Below are 18,674 nucleotides of genomic sequence, written 5' to 3'. Positions count from 1 at the left end.
CTACCCTCTATGCTCCATTTTTTTCTGTTTGTCTTTGTTATTTTTGCTAACATTTCCAAAATACAACTTGACCCAGAAAACTCTTCTAAATTTAGAACTCATGTTCAGGTAGATGAAGATGTTGACGACAGAGTTGAGAGAAATAAAGTTGAACGATATGGCAGTTGTGGCTAAAAATAGAAACTTCTCCCGCCCTTTTAAGTTGTAATCACTGACCACTAGGACGACGACATCGACAACAACAGACGGTAGAGTGCAGCCAATGAAAATAACGGATATTAATAGAACCATCTTCACTAGCTTTTGGTCACGACTAGAAAACTGGCTATTTTTAGAAACAGCTGATACTTTCTGTCGCCATTTTGTTGTCCTGAAATAAGCAGAAATCAACCCAAATGTAAAAATTATCACCAGAATAAAAGTTATCAACTCGATGATAACATTTACACTGATAGACACGCCCTCCAAGATGTCGCTGTTGTCCGCCACGATAAGTCCAACAGAGGTTTGGTTTGACATGGGGTTGAACCTCAGACCGATGCTGTTGGCCAGATACATGGGAACCGAGTAGGCCATCGAGAATAGACACATCGCTATGATAAATGTCAAGGCCGTTTTCTTCTGTAAGATTGTCTTGACCCTCAGTGGTAGGACCACACACAGAAACCTTTCAAAGGTCAGGTAGGTTGTCAGACAACCTGATATTCGGGTTGCCACCACATTGGGCCAACCCAGAATTAGTAGTGTAACGGCGTCAAGGACATCGAGTGTTACAGCCGAAGTCACGCCTACATACAAGTTTAATGAAACGCCAACAAACGTGGACAAAATACAAATGTCCACCACAGCCAAACTGACCAGGATAATGTTGGTGCTCTCTTTAAAGCCAAGAGTACAGAACACGACGATGTTGATGATGTTGAAAACGATGCCTAGAGGACAGAAGATGATGTTGAAGATGAAAGAGAAAATGACGACAAGACTATAGCAGTCTGCATCCATCAACCCCGGCTGACCCTCTGTGGTCATCGTCAGGCCGTCACCGCTCAGTGAGGTCATCTTGTCAACAACCACCACCATATCCCTGACACGTCTCATCTCTACACCTTGTGTACATTCAATTTTTCAAGCTTTGTCAACTTGAATGTAAACAAAAGGCATCTAAGATTTCTTTCATGTTTTAAAGTTAAACTAAAGTTAGAAGAAACTAATAACTAAATTTAGACAATTCTCGGTGTATATTTTAACTTAATTCATGTAACTTGATGTCAACACTCAAAGATCACCAATGTAATTAGAGCCTAGACATGAAATTTATCCATCGATCCTTGGTGTAGTGGTAGGGTTATGGTAGGGTAGTGAACTCCTGTTTTGTTGTTTAATCATAGTGTTGGCAACCCAATACTCTGACTAATACTGACAATAATCTGACTAACGACATTTAATTCGATAAATATAGACAATATTTTAATAACTACATTTAGATAAAATGTAATTGAAAGATATACTATTGTGATGGTTTTTATTTGTGTAATTACTCTTACACTAGGATTAGTATGTCTCGTGAATTATAATACTCTTCTGTAAGCTCATTAATCTCAGAAGTTTTACATAGTCATCTCATGTACTGATACAGATAAAAGCGTCATGTTTATAGATATCTGTTGGCTAGCAAGGGTTTACTTTCTACATGGGCTGGTTCAAAACTGGGATTGATAAAATAACTTGCCAGCCAGCTAAACAAGCAACAAGAGTAAAACTTCTACATGGGCTGGTTCAAAACTGGGATTGATAAAATAACTTGCCAGCCAGCTAAACAAGAAACAAGAGTAAAACTTCTACATGGGCCGGTTCAAAACTGGGATTGATAAAATAACTTGCCAGCCAGCTAAACAAGAAACAAGAGTAAAACTTCTACATGGGCCGGTTCAAAACTGGGATTGATAAAATAACTTGCCAGCCAGCTAAACAAGAAACAAGAGTAAAACTTCTACATGGGCTGGTTCAAAACTGGGATTGATAAAATAACTTGCCAGCCAGCTAAACAAGAAACAAGAGTAAAACTTCTACATGGGCCGGTTCAAAACTGGGATTGATAAAATAACTTGCCAGCCAGCTAAACAAGAAACAAGAGTAAAACTTCTACATGGGCCGGTTCAAAACTGGGATTGATAAAATAACTTGCCAGCCAGCTAAACAAGAAACAAGAGTAAAACTTCTACATGGGCCGGTTCAAAACTGGGATTGATAAAATAACTTGCCAGCCAGCTAAACAAGAAACAAGAGTAAAACTTCTACATGGGCTGGTTCAAAACTGGGATTGATAAAATAACTTGCCAGCCAGCTAAACAAGCAACAAGAGTAAAACTTCTACATGGGCTGGTTCAAAACTGGGATTGATAAAATAACTTGCCAGCCAGCTAAACAAGAAACAAGAGTAAAACTTCTACATGGGCCGGTTCAAAACTGGGATTGATAAAATAACTTGCCAGCCAGCTAAACAAGAAACAAGAGTAAAACTTCTACATGGGCCGGTTCAAAACTGGGATTGATAAAATAACTTGCCAGCCAGCTAAACAAGAAACAAGAGTAAAACTTCTACATGGGCTGGTTCAAAACTGGGATTGATAAAATAACTTGCCAGCCAGCTAAACAAGAAACAAGAGTAAAACTTCTACATGGGCCGGTTCAAAACTGGGATTGATAAAATAACTTGCCAGCCAGCTAAACAAGAAACAAGAGTAAAACTTCTACATGGGCTGGTTCAAAACTGGGATTGATAAAATAACTTGCCAGCCAGCTAAACAAGAAACAAGAGTAAAACTTCTACATGGGCCGGTTCAAAACTGGGATTGATAAAATAACTTGCCAGCCAGCTAAACAAGAAACAAGAGTAAAACTTCTACATGGGCTGGTTCAAAACTGGGATTGATAAAATAACTTGCCAGCCAGCTAAACAAGAAACAAGAGTAAAACTTCTACATGGGCCGGTTCAAAACTGGGATTGATAAAATAACTTGCCAGCCAGCTAAACAAGAAACAAGAGTAAAACTTCTACATGGGCCGGTTCAAAACTGGGATTGATAAAATAACTTGCCAGCCAGCTAAACAAGAAACAAGAGTAAAACTTCTACATGGGCCGGTTCAAAACTGGGATTGATAAAATAACTTGCCAGCCAGCTAAACAAGAAACAAGAGTAAAACTTCTACATGGGCCGGTTGAAAACTGGGATTGATAACATAACTTGCCAGCCAGCTAAACAAGCAACAAGAGTAAAACTTCTACATGGGCTGGTTCAAAACTGGGATTGATAAAATAACTTGCCAGCCAGCTAAACAAGAAACAAGAGTAAAACTTCTACATGGGCCGGTTCAAAACTGGGATTGATAAAATAACTTGCCAGCCAGCTAAACAAGAAACAAGAGTAAAACTTCTACATGGGCCGGTTCAAAACTGGGATTGATAAAATAACTTGCCAGCCAGCTAAACAAGAAACAAGAGTAAAACTTCTACATGGGCTGGTTCAAAACTGGGATTGATAAAATAACTTGCCAGCCAGCTAAACAAGAAACAAGAGTAAAACTTCTACATTGGGCCGGTTCAAAACTGGGATTGATAAAATAACTTGCCAGCCAGCTAAACAAGAAACAAGAGTAAAACTTCTACATGGGCCGGTTCAAAACTGGGATTGATAAAATAACTTGCCAGCCAGCTAAACAAGAAACAAGAGTAAAACTTCTACATGGGCCGGTTCAAAACTGGGATTGATAAAATAACTTGCCAGCCAGCTAAACAAGAAACAAGAGTAAAACTTCTACATGGGCCGGTTCAAAACTGGGATTGATAAAATAACTTGCCAGCCAGCTAAACAAGAAACAAGAGTAAAACTTCTACATGGGCTGGTTCAAAACTGGGATTGATAAAATAACTTGCCAGCCAGCTAAACAAGAAACAAGAGTAAAACTTCTACATGGGCCGGTTCAAAACTGGGATTGATAAAATAACTTGCCAGCCAGCTAAACAAGAAACAAGAGTAAAACTTCTACATGGGCCGGTTCAAAACTGGGATTGATAAAATAACTTGCCAGCCAGCTAAACAAGAAACAAGAGTAAAACTTCTACATGGGCTGGTTCAAAACTGGGATTGATAAAATAACTTGCCAGCCAGCTAAACAAGAAACAAGAGTAAAACTTCTACATGGGCCGGTTCAAAACTGGGATTGATAAAATAACTTGCCAGCCAGCTAAACAAGAAACAAGAGTAAAACTTCTACATGGGCCGGTTCAAAACTGGGATTGATAAAATAACTTGCCAGCCAGCTAAACAAGAAACAAGAGTAAAACTTCTACATGGGCTGGTTCAAAACTGGGATTGATAAAATAACTTGCCAGCCAGCTAAACAAGAAACAAGAGTAAAACTTCTACATGGGCCGGTTCAAAACTGGGATTGATAAAATAACTTGCCAGCCAGCTAAACAAGAAACAAGAGTAAAACTTCTACATGGGCCGGTTCAAAACTGGGATTGATAAAATAACTTGCCAGCCAGCTAAACAAGAAACAAGAGTAAAACTTCTACATGGGCCGGTTCAAAACTGGGATTGATAAAATAACTTGCCAGCCAGATAAACAAAAAACAAGAGTAAAACTTCTACATGGGCCGGTTCAAAACTGGGATTGATAACATAACTTGCCAGCCAGCTAAACAAGCAACAAGAGTAAAACTTCTACATGGGCTGGTTCAAAACTGGGATTGATAAAATAACTTGCCAGCCAGCTAAACAAGAAACAAGAGTAAAACTTCTACATGGGCCGGTTCAAAACTGGGATTGATAAAATAACTTGCCAGCCAGCTAAACAAGAAACAAGAGTAAAACTTCTACATGGGCCGGTTCAAAACTGGGATTGATAAAATAACTTGCCAGCCAGCTAAACAAGAAACAAGAGTAAAACTTCTACATGGGCTGGTTCAAAACTGGGATTGATAAAATAACTTGCCAGCCAGCTAAACAAGAAACAAGAGTAAAACTTCTACATGGGCCGGTTCAAAACTGGGATTGATAAAATAACTTGCCAGCCAGCTAAACAAGAAACAAGAGTAAAACTTCTACATGGGCCGGTTCAAAACTGGGATTGATAAAATAACTTGCCAGCCAGCTAAACAAGAAACAAGAGTAAAACTTCTACATGGGCTGGTTCAAAACTGGGATTGATAAAATAACTTGCCAGCAAGCTAAACAAGAAACAAGAGTAAAACTTCTACATGGGCTGGTTCAAAACTGGGATTGATAAAATAACTTGCCAGCCAGCTAAACAAGAAACAAGAGTAAAACTTGTACATGGGCTGGTTCAAAACTGGGATTGATAAAATAACTTGCCAGCAAGCTAAACAAGAAACAAGAGTAAAACTTCTACATGGGCTGGTTCAAAACTGGGATTGATAAAATAACTTGCCAGCAAGCTAAACAAGAAACAAGAGTAAAACTTCTACATGGGCCGGTTCAAAACTGGGATTGATAAAATAACTTGCCAGCCAGCTAAACAAGAAACAAGAGTAAAACTTCTACATGGGCCGGTTCAAAACTGGGATTGATAAAATAACTTGCCAGCAAGTTAAACAAGAAACAAGAGTAAAACCTTTTACCAATGTCACAGCATGAGGTGAGAAATCTTTCAGTCGCCATGAACCGTTTGTACCGACACTTGGGTCAAACAAGGCGACACGTTTGGTTGAATACAGAACGACAGGCTGACTTGTAGCATGACCGGTTGGATAACTTGTAGCATGGCTGGCTGGCTGGCTAACTTGTAGCATGACCGGCTGGCTAACTTGTAGCATGCCCGGCTGGCTGGCTAACTTGTAGCATGGCTGGCTGGCTAAATTGTAGCATGGCTGACTGGCTAACTTGTAGCATGCCCGGTTGGCTAACTTGTAGCATGCCCGGTTGGCTAAGTTGTAGCATGGCTGGCTGGCTAACTTGTAGCTCCACAAGATTATGTTTGATGTTGAGATCGCCTCACTAATTGGTGGTGCTAATGATAGACTCGACATCTCGCTGTGTGCCTAGAGCTCACTCAACCAACAGATATTCATTAAGTTATGTAAAATTGTAACACAAAATTTAAATGGCAGCTCATACGAAATTTTAATTTCTTTTTACCGAATAGCCAGGTCTTATATCCACGGTTAGTTTTGCCCCTGGAGGTGGTGGTGGGGAGGGAATGTGTTGATCTAAGTTCGCTGTATTTTATTTAAACGTAAGGACAGTATCAGTGGTAATAAATTATTGGCCGGCTATCCGCAAGCGCCTTACCAAAGCTATTTTAGCTTTATGAAATATTTTTCAGTACTTTAAATAAGACAGAGGAAGTGAGTTAAATAAAAGCTTGTAAAAAAATTCATAAAAACGTTTTAATAAAAAGCTTTTATGTGATAATGCACTAGAAAGTAGAAAATAAATTGTACACTATTATTTAAATAACTACTTTAAATGTTTTTAATCTATAATATAACGCTGCTGGTAGTGTGTCAGTCCTTCCTTCCTTCCTTCCTTCCTTCCGTCATCGCTATAGATTTTGGAACCATAAAAGTAAACATTCGCACCATGCTGTGCTTTTCAGTGCACCGCAGCGTCTTATTATAAGTATTAGAGTAGGGTTTGTTTATATAGCGGCATAGAGCTATTTTATAATTGCCACGGTTTTTACTCTTTCGCATAACGTCAAGAAAATATTAAATACACGCAAACTGCTAAAACGTATTAAAAAGATTAATGTCAAATATCATTTTCGTTTAGGTTCCCAGAAAAAGTGGATACATTTTAATAAGATAATAACAGTACGGTAGAAAAATCAAATTAATTTAACTCTTTTCTAATTTTGACAAAGGAGGTAATTTAAAAATACATTAAACTCACGCTAATAAAAAATGTAAATGCAAATATACGTTCGTCATAGAAGGAATTAGTGTTGCAATAATATAATTAGCAAAATGTGAATGCAAATTATTCGGATGTGTAAGAGGAAATTATTGTTAGAAAATTATAATTAGCATGGATTGATAAAAGGCAATCTTTTATTTATTTTATTCACTGAATGTAGGCCCTACTGTTTATTACTTATAATTTTTAATCAATTATTCAGCACTATTATAGGCGCGTCATCACGTTCATTAGGTGCGCAATGGTTTTAGTTATGAAACTCTATTGTAAATTTTTTAAATTTAAAGTACTGGAAAAAAAATGCGTGAATCGATAAAGTGAAATATTGTATATATTATAGATACTGACTATTATTTATACTGTTTTCTAATTATTATTCTATCTTTCGGGTTTTATAGGAGAGGCGTAGCGAGGGGGGGGCATATGTCCCCGGGTGCCGACCTTGGGGGGCGCCAAAGTGGGTTGTAAAAAATGTGCGAGGGGGGTGGTGGAAATCGAAGGTTTTAGGGCGGGGGGGGGGGAAGGGGTGCAAATCGAAAGTTTGAGGGGGGTGCAAATCACCGGAAAGGGCGCGATTTGGCGCTACGGGCTAGACTGTGAGCAATATGCCTTTATGATTGCATTTAAATTGTGTTTATGTTATGAGTGTTGTGTTAGTTTTTTCGTTTTTTTCGTGTTTTTTTTTGCGTTCGTTTGTGTTGTGTTTAGTTTTGTTCTGTTCCCAAGTTGGTAAGATCCGTGGCGGAGCACGGGATGCAGCTAGTCTATAATATAAGCGGGCTGAGCGTGTGTCAGTCCTTCCTTCTGTCATCGCTATAGCTTTTAGAACCGTAAAAGTAAACATTCGCACCACGCAGTGCTTTTCAGTGCACCGCAGTGTCTTATTATAAGTATTAGAGTAGGGTTTGTTTATATAACGGCATAGAGCTATTTTATAATTTCCACTGTTTGTACAATTTTGCATAACGTAAAGAGAATATTAAATACACGCACATTGCTAAAACATATTTAAAGGATCAATGTCAAATATCGTTTTCGTTAATATTCCCAGAAAAAGTGGATACATATTAATAACATAATAACAGTACGGTAGAAAAATTTAATTAAACTGCTTAGTAATTTTGCCAATGGAGGTAATTCAAAGATAAATTGAACTCACGCTAAAAATGTGAATGCAAAATCTGCAAGACGGAATAATTGTTGGAATAATATAATTAGCAAAATGTGAATGCAAATTATGCAGACGTGTAAGAGTACATTATTGTTGGAATATTATTATTAGCATTGATTGATAAAAGGCTATCTTTTATTTATTTTATTCACTGAATGTACTGTTTACTAATTATAATTTTTAATCAACTATTCTCCATTACTATATTAAGTCATCACGTTCATTAGGTACGCAATGGTTTTAGTCATGAAACTTTATTGTAAATTTTTAAAAGTACTGAAAAAAATGCATGAATTTATAAAGTGCAATATGGTCGGTAAAACACGGATATTCTAAATACTGCCTTTAATTTATTTGCGGAAAAGCTAGGGGTTTTATAACAGAGGCGTAGCAAGAGAGGGGGGGGGGGTGGAAATCGAAAGTTTGAGGGAGGTGGGAGAGTGTAAATCGAAATTTTCCGCCGGCGCTCGGAAAGGGCGCGATTTGGCGCTACGGGATAGACTGTGAGCAATATGCCTTTATGATTACATTTAAATTGAGTTTATGTTGAGTGTTGTGTTTGTTTTTTCGTTTTTGTTTTTTCTTTGCGTTCGTTTGTGTTGTATTTAGTTTTGTTCTGTTCCCAACTTGGTACATTTAAAAAAGATTTACCGTGTGTTGTGGTTGTGTTGTGGTTGTGTTGTGGTTGTGTTGTGGTTGTGTTGTGGTTGTGTTGTGGTTGTTTTGTGGTTGTGTTGTGGTTGTGTTGTGATTGTGTTGTGGTTGTAATGTGGTTGTGTTGTGGTTGTGGTTGTGTTTTGTTTGTGTTTGTGTTGTGTTTTTGTTTGTTTTGTTCTGTTCCAAAGTTGGTATATTTTAAAAAGATTTACCGTGGCGGAGCACGGGATGCAGCTAGTTTACAATAATGTTGTATAACTAAAAACCATTGCGCACCTAATGAACGTGATGACGCGTGTCTAATAGTGCGGATTAGTTGGATGAGAGAGCCTACTAATTTGGAAAAAAAAATTAAATTCATTCCTTAAAAAATTAAGTCAAATTTAATGTCATGTTGCATTGTCTTCATGTCTTGACCCAAATGCCAACGTTGAAACAAATCTGTCAGTTAGAAGCGTCCGAAATTTCACTCGGGCGTTTCGATCTAGACAGACAGACTGACGAGGAATGGAGTTAAATAAAAGTTTGTAAAAAGTTTTATAAACAAGCCTTTATGTCATTATTCACTAAAAAGTAGAAAATAAATTATACACTACTATTTAAATAACTATAAAGAAAAGCGTGGGTCTGTTCCTAAATATTAGTAAAGGTATCCAATAGATACTAAAGTGACCCACGCTTTTCTTTATAGTAATTTAAATGGTGGTGTATAATTTATTTTCTACCTTTATTTAATATTTTTAGTGCATCTATAGGCTTGTTATTAAAACGTTTTTTTTAATGAAATATGATTCTGGTAATGAAAAGTGAAGTTACAGATACGCTGACTGTGCTGCATAAACTATCCTAACAATATCTGAACAGTTCTTTTAATCCCCCACTCAAACCTTCTATCAGAAATTATTATTAAGACAGGTAGATTTTACATTTCGAATCAACTTTCCTTATTGTTTAGAAGCAACAAACAGGTGTCAGAAGTGACTTCCTGTTGCTACCTGATCACGTGACAAGTTCTAGTCTGTGTATCTTAAACTCGAGCTCCTCTGTTGACTGGATGTGACACGACCAGCTGGTGGCAATGTTTCTAGTGCAGGACCTGGTCGTCTGCTCCCCATAGAAAACATGGCCCAGAAGGTTCGTCTAAACTTGGAGCTCATCTTCAGGTAGATCAAAATCGTGATGCTAGAGTTGATGGCGGTCACGTTGAAAAATGTGGCGGTTGTAGCTATAAATAGAAATCTTTCACGGCCTTTGATGTTGTAGTCTTTGACCAAAAGTATGACGACATCAGCCGTAACGTTGGGAAGAGAACAACCAATAAAAACAATGGATACCAAGAGAATCATCTTTACCAACTTCCGGTCACGATTTGAAAACTGGCTATTTTTAGAAACTGTAGAAGTCTGGAGCCTCCATTTTGAGTTCAAATTCAAAAAATAGATTAGACATAAAGAGAACCCAATGACAAGGGTGAAGGACGTGAACTCGATGATTATATTTATACCTCGGGACACGCCCTCCAGAACGTCACTGTTTTCCGCCACGATAAGTCCAACAGAGGTTTGGTTTGACATGGGGTTGAACCTCAGACCGATGCTGTTGGCCAGATACATTGGAACCGAGTAGGCCATTGAGAAGACAAATAGCCCTGCAGAAAATCTTATGGCTGTTTTCCTGGTGAGTAGTGCCTTCACCTTCAGGGGCCAGGCCACGCACACAAACCTTTCAAATGCCAAGTAGGTTGTTAGACAACCCGTTATCCGGGTTGCCAGAACATTCGGCCAACCCAGAACAATGTAGCTAACGGCATCCAGGATGTCATAGCTCGCGACTGACTGGACAACCATCGGGTTGTTGTTGACCATGAGACCAACCAACGTCAGGAGAATGGCGATGTCGGAAACAGCGAGACTGACGAGGGAGATGTTGGTGCTCTCGTTAAAGCCAAGTTTGATGAAGACGATGATACTGACGATGTTAAAGACGATACCAAACGGGCTGACGATGCTGGAGAGAATTATATTGACGAGAACTATCGTCTGACACGTCGAGACGCTGACCAAAGCGGTGTCCAGTTCTTCTGGCCAAAGATCTGATGACGTGCTACTGGTGTTCTGAGTTCCAGCCATTTTGTATCTGGTATTTGTATGACGCACAATTTAGCTTTGTTCAAATGTTGTTCTCTGGTGAGGTAGCCTATATGCCTTGAATGTGAAGTTTTCAGTGCATGAAAACTCAAACAAAATTCAATACCGAATTTGTAGATAACACTACGACCAGCACTCAGCGTTTAAATTGAGCAAACATTCATTGATTTATACATATGCCCCCTAGTCACGTGTCATTATCCAAAAATAAAAAATAGGCCTACCTAAATTTATAGTAATTATTGCGGCAGTAATTATAGTTTGCAATTCGATGATCAAAAGACATAAACATTCTAAAATAATTAAACTAATTAATAACTCTCAATTTTCAATTCGTTATTTTCAAGACGTTATGGCGTTTGAATATTTCTTTTAATTAAATCACGGACGCTAATTGTGTTGTAATTAAATGATTGGTTGTACCGCGTGCAGACAAAAACCTAATTAGCGATGTTACACACTTCCCTGGGGCACTGAAAAACACGCTTCATCGGAACAAAATTTTAAAATCATTAAACTCTGTTAATTAAAGGCTTCAGGTAATTATCTAATGACGGCGTTAAGCAATATTTAATCCAGTAATGACTGACATATATGGTTCAATGTCCGGAAGTACAAGAAGGTAAACTGATGTTACAGTAACAGAGGTGAATACTCTGTAGAAGTAAACATTTTTTTAAAGAGCCGACTATCACAATCTTTAATGCGGCAGCTTACTGCTTCAGGTTACCGCAGATTTATTTTCTTTCAATGTTTAAGTGTGGACCTAGCCCTTTTTACTTTCTCGTACACGAAGTATCGAGGAAGTATTGTAATCATGCAAAAAATCGAAATCGAGATTTTCCCAAACCTCGACGTTTTACACCTCATTGAGTCGGAAAAACATAGTTGTGCAATTTTTCCGTATGTCTGTGTGTGTGTGTGTGTATGTGTGTGTGTATGTGTGTCTGTGAACACGATTACTTCAGTACAGTTACACCTGGGTTGATAAAAATTCTATATATCACATGTAAGTAAAATATCTCATTCTCTGCCTTCTGTAAAATGTTGAGTAATTTCCGTTGACCGGAAGTAGTAATTTACGCATATTCTTATATAAAACAACGGGGGATTTTAACTCGGGATATACGCATAATTTTTATTTTCTCGTATATACGAAGTATAGAGAAAGTCTTGTAATCGTGCAAAAAAAAAAAATCGAGATTTTTACAAATCTCGACGTTTTACACCTCACTGATACGGAAAAACATAATTTTGCAATCTTGTCAGTATGTCTGAGTGTGTGTATGTGTGTGTGTGTCTGTCTGTCTGTGTGTAAACACGATAACTCGAGTACCGTTACAGTTAGGTTGATGAAATTTAATATTTAAGTATCTTATCAAAATCGTAGATCCATATCAACTTTTGAGCGATTTCCGACAACCGGAAGTGGTACTTTTCCTACTTTGAATTTTTCAAAAGCATATAACTTGAGTACTATTTCAGATAGATAAATGAAATTTCACATGTAAGTAAAAGATCTATATCTCTACCTTCTGTCAAATTTTGAGTAATTTCCGTGTACCGGAAGTACTAATTTATGCTATTTTCGTTTTCTCAAAAACGCATGTAAATTAATAAAGTACTAATAATATTGCGCACTATTATGCACATTTTGTTTTGGCGTTCGCTTGGTGCGTAATTCTTTTTTCTACGAGATTCTATTCTATTTTTAAAAGTTTAAGTAGTTAAAAATCATGTCTATATTTCGAGTTATATAAGAATATTCGAGAAAGTTTAGGGGAGATCACTCCCTGTTTATTAGTTTTAGTTGTAGTGTCATCGACGACGAACGTTTACAATCTTAGAGCACAAAAAAAGTTAGTAAAAGCTATTATGGGTAGATAATAGAGTTTTAAACGATTGGAAACTAAGGGAAGGTAACAATATTAAGAAGCCATCGCTTGACCAGTTTGCTGTCGTCTGTAGACTGCAGTTGCTTTCACGCTCTAGAATGGCCACGTGTGTTGTAAAAGGGCAGAAATCTGCTTTCAGATATTCCGAGCTACGGATGGCGCCTTAAAGCAAATATCTTTAGTTGTAGCCTTATCTATAAATATATATATATATATATATATATATATATATATATATATATATATATATATCAAAGTATATCTGCTGCAGGCAGATGGAATTTGTCTTTTATGAACGGCTCGGGTTCATTCTTACATTATAACAATGGTGCATTGTAACAATGGTGCATTATAACAATGGTGCATTATAACAATTGTGCATTATAACAATGGTGCATTATAACAATGGTGCATTATAACAATGGTGCATTATAACAATGGTGCATTATAACAATGGTGCATTATAATAATGGAAAGGTTTTTGCTCACTATCTAGATAAATTCAATGAAATTTTATATTTTTAAATTTTTGAAATATGTGTATAGGCCGGGTCTACGACAAATTACAGAAAGACACTTGCCCGAATGCCGTTTGCCCGTAAGCCGATTTCCCGAATGGACACTTGACCGAATGCGACAAATGCCCGAATGGACACTTGCCCGAATGCGACAAATGCCCGAATAGACACTTGCCCGAATGCGACAATTGCCCGAATGGGACAAATGCCCGAATGGACACTTGCCCGAATGCGACAAATGCCCGAATGCCACTTGCCCGAAGGCCGTTTGCCCGAAAATGTTAACATTTTATATTACCAGATAGTCATTCGTAAACAATTTAAATTTGAAATTTGGATAAACAATACACATCTTATCAAAAAATGAAAAGAAAATAATTATTATAATATATTAACACGCAGATATTCTTAATTAATTTGTATTTGCTATATAAAAAGTGTACAAACATATTTTTCAAAACTTACATAAAAGAATGTAAAGACATCGCCGCCAAAATCATCTTACATTTATTAAAGAATAAAGTAGTTGTTTTTTTTTTAAAGCAATTTCTCATGTTTGAAAAAAATAAAAGTTAATTTTTTTAAATATAAACAAATTTGTTTTTACGCTTAGTATTGTGTTGAATATCAAAATTAAAAACTTGAATTGATTAAGAATGTTTATTTGGTAATATAATTTTTTTATTTAAGATTTACATTTTTCGGGCAAACGGCCTTCGGGCAAGTGGCATTCGGGCAATTGTCGCATTCGGGCAAGTGTCCATTCGTGCATTTGTCGCATTCGGGCAAGTGTCCATTCGGGCATTTGTCGCATTCGGGCAAGTGTCCATTCGGGCAAGTGTCCATTCGGGAAAGTGTCCATTCGGGCATTTGTCGCATTCGGGCAAGTGTCCATTCGGGCATTTGTCGCATTCGGGCAAGTGTCCATTCGGGCAAGTGTCCATTCGGGCAAGTGTCCATTCGGGCAAGTGTCCATTCGGGCAAGTGTCCATTCGGGCAAGTGTCCATTCGGGCAAGTGTCCATTCGGGCAAGTGTCCATTCGGGCAAGTGTCCATTCGAGCAAGTGTCCATTCGGGCAAGTGTCCATTTGGGCAAGTGTCCATTCGGGCAAGTGTCCATTCGGGCAAGTGTCCATTCGGGCAAGTGTCCATTCGGGCAAGTGTCCATTCGGGCATTTGTCGCATTCGGGCAAGTGTCCATTCGGGCAAGTGTCCATTCGGGCAAGTGTCCATTCGGGCAAGTGTCCATTCGGGCAAGTGTCCATTCGGGCAAGTGTCCATTCGGGCATTTGTCGCATTCGGGCAAGTGTCCATTCGGGCAAGTGTCCATTCGGGCAAGTGTCCATTCGGGCAAGTGTCCATTCGGGCAAGTGTCCATTCGGGCAAGTGTCCATTCGGGCAAGTGTCCATTCGGGCAAGTGTCCATTCGGGCAAGTGTCCATTCGGGCAAGTGTCCATTCGGGAAAACGTCCGGCTCCCGTATAGGCCATGTAGGCGACCTCATTTCCGTGATTTTTAGGTTTTCATAATTTAAATATTCTGTGCTGGATTCAACGCCGGTGCTTTTAGTTTCTTATTTATACACTTGTGTATTTACCTATTTAGTATTTATTTAACACTAGCTGTCCCGGCAAGTCACTGCACTGGCCTCTGTGAAAACCCTATCTGTAAAGGAGTGTGACGTGTGTTCATTAAGCTGTATATGCCGGTCGATGCCCGGGTTTATGAAATATATTACTTTTTAAATTAAATATATTCAAATATAGACGTTTGAGAAATCAAAACACAATCCTAAACCGAACCCTAATTCTAAACTTAACCCTAATCACAATTAATCATAACCAAAATACAAACACAGACAAAATAAAGCTAAAATATGATATCCCAAGAACCACCATGAATGACATTTGAAAATTTGAACCACGATAACTGACACTTGAAATGTTTTCAATATCAATAGAACCTCTGTATTTGAAAAGTGTTGTAGCTTAAGTGTTGTGAGGTTTATGTATAGGCTCCGGGGAAAAAACGGGATTTTTTTTTTTAAATTAATAAGCCTTTTTAAAACTTTATTCGTGTATCTAATTTAAGGTATTTATGGGAAAATATTTGCATGTATAAGGGACTCTTCTTAACACATGGTTGCCATGGAAACGGCGACCATCTTGAAAAACGATTAGTTTTTGTAACAAGTGAATACTCTAGAAATATGTGTTTTCTAATTTTCAAAATTTGGTATGCTGAAATACCATTTAATTTTTCATTTTATATTTTATTCACCATCCCGCGTACTCAGGTAATGTACAGGTGATTTGTAGCTTACACACGTCAAGAGGTGACACTCGTGGGACTAGAGACACAAAAATCTGGTAAAGTTAATTCTGTTAGCGTGAACTAACGTCAAGATGTCAAGGCCAACGACAGATCTCTGCCGAGTAGTCTCACTGCAGATAAATCAATTAACCACTCTCGGAATCTCTTTATTTTTTATTAGAGACAAAAAGATTCCAGAAAGTTTGGTTAAATTTCGTGCTCATTTTCAAGTAGATGAAAATATTTACGGTCGAGTTGATGGAACTTAGGTTAAAAAATAAATAACAGGATGCTATAAATAGATTTTTTTCTTTTCCGATCACGCTGTAGTCTGTAACCAACAGCATCACGACGTCTGCTACTACTACTGGAAGAGAACAACCAATGAAAACACAGGAAATCAGTATCACCATTTTGACCAACTTCCGGTCGCGTGTCGACATATTTATGCTTGTGGCCGCGGATGACGTTGCTTGCCGCCATTTTATCGTCTGCACAAACGACTGAATCAATCCAAACGTGAAGACGATCACCAAAGTGAACGATGTGAATTCAACGACTGTGTTTACACCACGTGACACCGCTTCTAGGATGGCGCTGTCCTCAGCAATGATCATCCCGACAACCGTCTGGTTCAAGTTGGAGTTGAACCTGGGGCCGATGTTGTTGGCCAGGAACATGGGGATGGAGTAGATGACGGAGAAGATGTAGACGCCCAGAGAGAACAGGACGGTGCTGGACCTTGTGATGACGGTCTTCACTTTCAGCGGCCAGGCTACAGAAAGGAACCTCTCAAACGTGATGAAGGCCGTCAGACAACCCGCTATTCGGGTTGACAAGACGTTCGGCCAACCAAGAATGAGATAAATGACTGCGTCGATGATGTCGAAGTTCGGGGCAGACGTGAGCACGAGGGGGTTGAAGACGACGCTGTAGCCTAGCAACGTGAGCAGTATGCAGATGTCGGCCACGGCTAGACTGACGAACGTGATGTTGGTGCTCTCGTGGAGGCCGAGTTTGACGAAGACGATGATGTTGATGACGTTAAAGGCGATGCCGAGAGGGCTGACGATGTCGGAGAAGACGATACTGAAGAGGATAATCACCTGGAAGACGTCGTAGCCCATCAGCCCCTGCTCTACTTCACCTGCCTCCAGGCTTGTGTTTTGTTCCATCAACTCCAGCATGGTGCCACAGTCTACAGGTTCTAATTTACAAACACGCAGTTTGTTCAGGTCTCTCTGTAGCAACTCTAAGTAGATTTTCTCTGCTCTGATATTTGTTTTCTTATAGGACTTTTCTACATCTGGCTTAACATCAGCTTCTATAGACTTGTGAACAAACTTGATGTTTAAAATGGTTCAAGTCAGGATCAGCCTTAAACCTCAGTACATTTACATTCGTTAAAAACTGCAGCTCATAAGTTGAACAAAGTAGGAAAGAATTAAGTTCAATTTTATCTTACAACAAAAATCTATTCGTCTACATGTCATGCAACATTCCAGTTAGATGCTGATGTAGACATACTCATAGATAAAGTTTGTGGGTATTTTCAAGGTTTACGGATGAGAATAATGAAGTTCGACACTTTGCTCATAGAAACCCAAGTTTTTAAACTCTTAACCTCTTAGCTGTAAAATCACAGGCCAGGAGATATTTGATCTAGATGTATATTCTAGAAATAAATGTAATGACATCCTCAGTTAGAATTACCTCCCCACAGATGATCAATGAAGTCTCTAGCTGGTGGGCACGAACCAATTAGTGAAACGCCAGACTTAGTCCAAGTGCTGAAACAGCAAGTTAATTGGGCGGCTTCTGGTGATGATGAGAAGATTAATTTTCCATAATTTTCTCTAGTGCTGGGATGATGATGTCAAATTAACGGTAATTACATACTAATGTCCAATTATGGTATGACAAAATGTAATCTCATGTCATTAGCTAATTACACGTGCCGGCTGTTTAACTTAAATATCATTAAATTATCGAAATTACTTTGTCTAAAGTCAATCCAATAATATTAAAACCACTACAGAAAACTACACTCGTATTCTAAAGTCTGTGTCACTGAGTAAAAATTACATATCCAAATGTTCTTGGGTAAATACAGTTTCAACGTGCAGTGAATAACTATTAGTTTGTTAAGCTCTAAGTGTGCCACATTGTGCCTACATTTATGATTCTATATCTACACGCTACATTCTGTTGATGAGCTAGAACGTGGTATATTTTGTGCTGCAGGTTTTAGTGTTGGAGCTGTCTCCACAACTTAACAGGACCCGACGTGTCAGAGTCCGACAGTGGGGTGAGATTTATAGGTGTGTAGCACTGGGGGGGGGGGGGAGACTTCCTGGGTCCATCCCTAGGGGTCAGATTTGGTTACTGGGTCCATCCCTAGGGGTCAGATTTGGATCCTGTGTCAATTGCGTGAGGTCAGATCTGGCTCTTAGGTTACGCCTTTTACAAGTCGGCCAGACTGTCCAGCCATTTGACCAGCTCGCCCTGAGCATCAACGAAAAATAAAAGACTAAAAAAAAAAATCATAAAAACGTTTTAATAACAAGCTTTAATGTAATAATTCACCAACATTTTTCTTTAAATATACACTAATACCCTACTATTTAAATAACTATAAAGAAAAGCGTGGGTCACTTTATTATCTATTGGATACATGTACTAATATTTAGGAAGAGACCCACGCTTTTCTTTATAGTTATTTAAATAGTAGTGTATTATTAAATATTTAAAGAAACTCCTTTATTTTCTACTTTTTAGTGCATCATTACAAAACAAAACCTCTTTAGCCATTGCCTTAACGATAGAGATCGAGTAACCAAGACATTTACTAGTTTTTTTACCCGTTTTTATTTCTGGAACCTTCTAGAAACTTCAACAGAGATAATTTCTAAAAACGTTTGTGTATATAATGTAACATAATACAATAATTGCACGGTGACCGGCAAGTCAGTCTGATACGTGGGCGGCAAGTCTTATAACGGCACGGTGACCGGCAAGTCAGTCTGATACCG

General features: G+C 38.3%; 3 protein-coding genes across 3 annotated transcripts; all 3 read right to left on the bottom strand.

The window, feature by feature from the left end:
* LOC131954026 (type-1 angiotensin II receptor-like) lies at positions 1-1,098 on the bottom strand. Its single transcript, XM_059317507.1, has one exon. It carries the CDS (start codon positions 1,096-1,098, stop codon positions 1-3), a length of 1,098 nt encoding a protein of 365 aa, XP_059173490.1.
* Positions 1,099-9,782: 8,684 nt separating this feature from the next.
* Positions 9,783-10,898, bottom strand: LOC131954025 (uncharacterized). The gene has a single exon (XM_059317506.1). It carries the CDS (start codon positions 10,896-10,898, stop codon positions 9,783-9,785), a length of 1,116 nt encoding a protein of 371 aa, XP_059173489.1.
* Positions 10,899-14,964: 4,066 nt separating this feature from the next.
* LOC131954024 (uncharacterized) lies at positions 14,965-18,453 on the bottom strand. The gene is made up of 3 exons (XM_059317505.1): positions 18,442-18,453; positions 16,053-16,985; positions 14,965-14,994 (listed from the first exon to the last, which is right to left on the bottom strand). The coding sequence occupies exons 1-3, from the start codon at positions 18,451-18,453 to the stop codon at positions 14,965-14,967; spliced, it is 975 nt and encodes a 324-aa protein (XP_059173488.1).
* Positions 18,454-18,674: the final 221 nt, after the last annotated feature.

This window comes from Physella acuta, unplaced genomic scaffold (assembly GCF_028476545.2).
Source record: "Physella acuta isolate Inbredline_101_S28 unplaced genomic scaffold, ASM2847654v3 ptg000969l, whole genome shotgun sequence".
NCBI lineage: Eukaryota > Metazoa > Mollusca > Gastropoda > Physidae > Physella > Physella acuta.
This window is presented reverse-complemented; position numbering and strand designations above follow the sequence as displayed.

Coding starts and splice junctions, on each gene's coding strand:
- LOC131954024 (XM_059317505.1), bottom strand. Junction 14,995..16,052: donor ACCGGAAGTTGGTCAAAATG/GTGATACTGATT, acceptor ACTCCTTTACAG/ATAGGGTTTTCACAGAGGCC.
- LOC131954025 (XM_059317506.1), bottom strand. CDS start 10,898: ATGGCTGGAACTCAGAACACCAGTAGCACGTCATCAGATCTTTGGCCA.
- LOC131954026 (XM_059317507.1), bottom strand. CDS start 1,098: ATGAGACGTGTCAGGGATATGGTGGTGGTTGTTGACAAGATGACCTCA.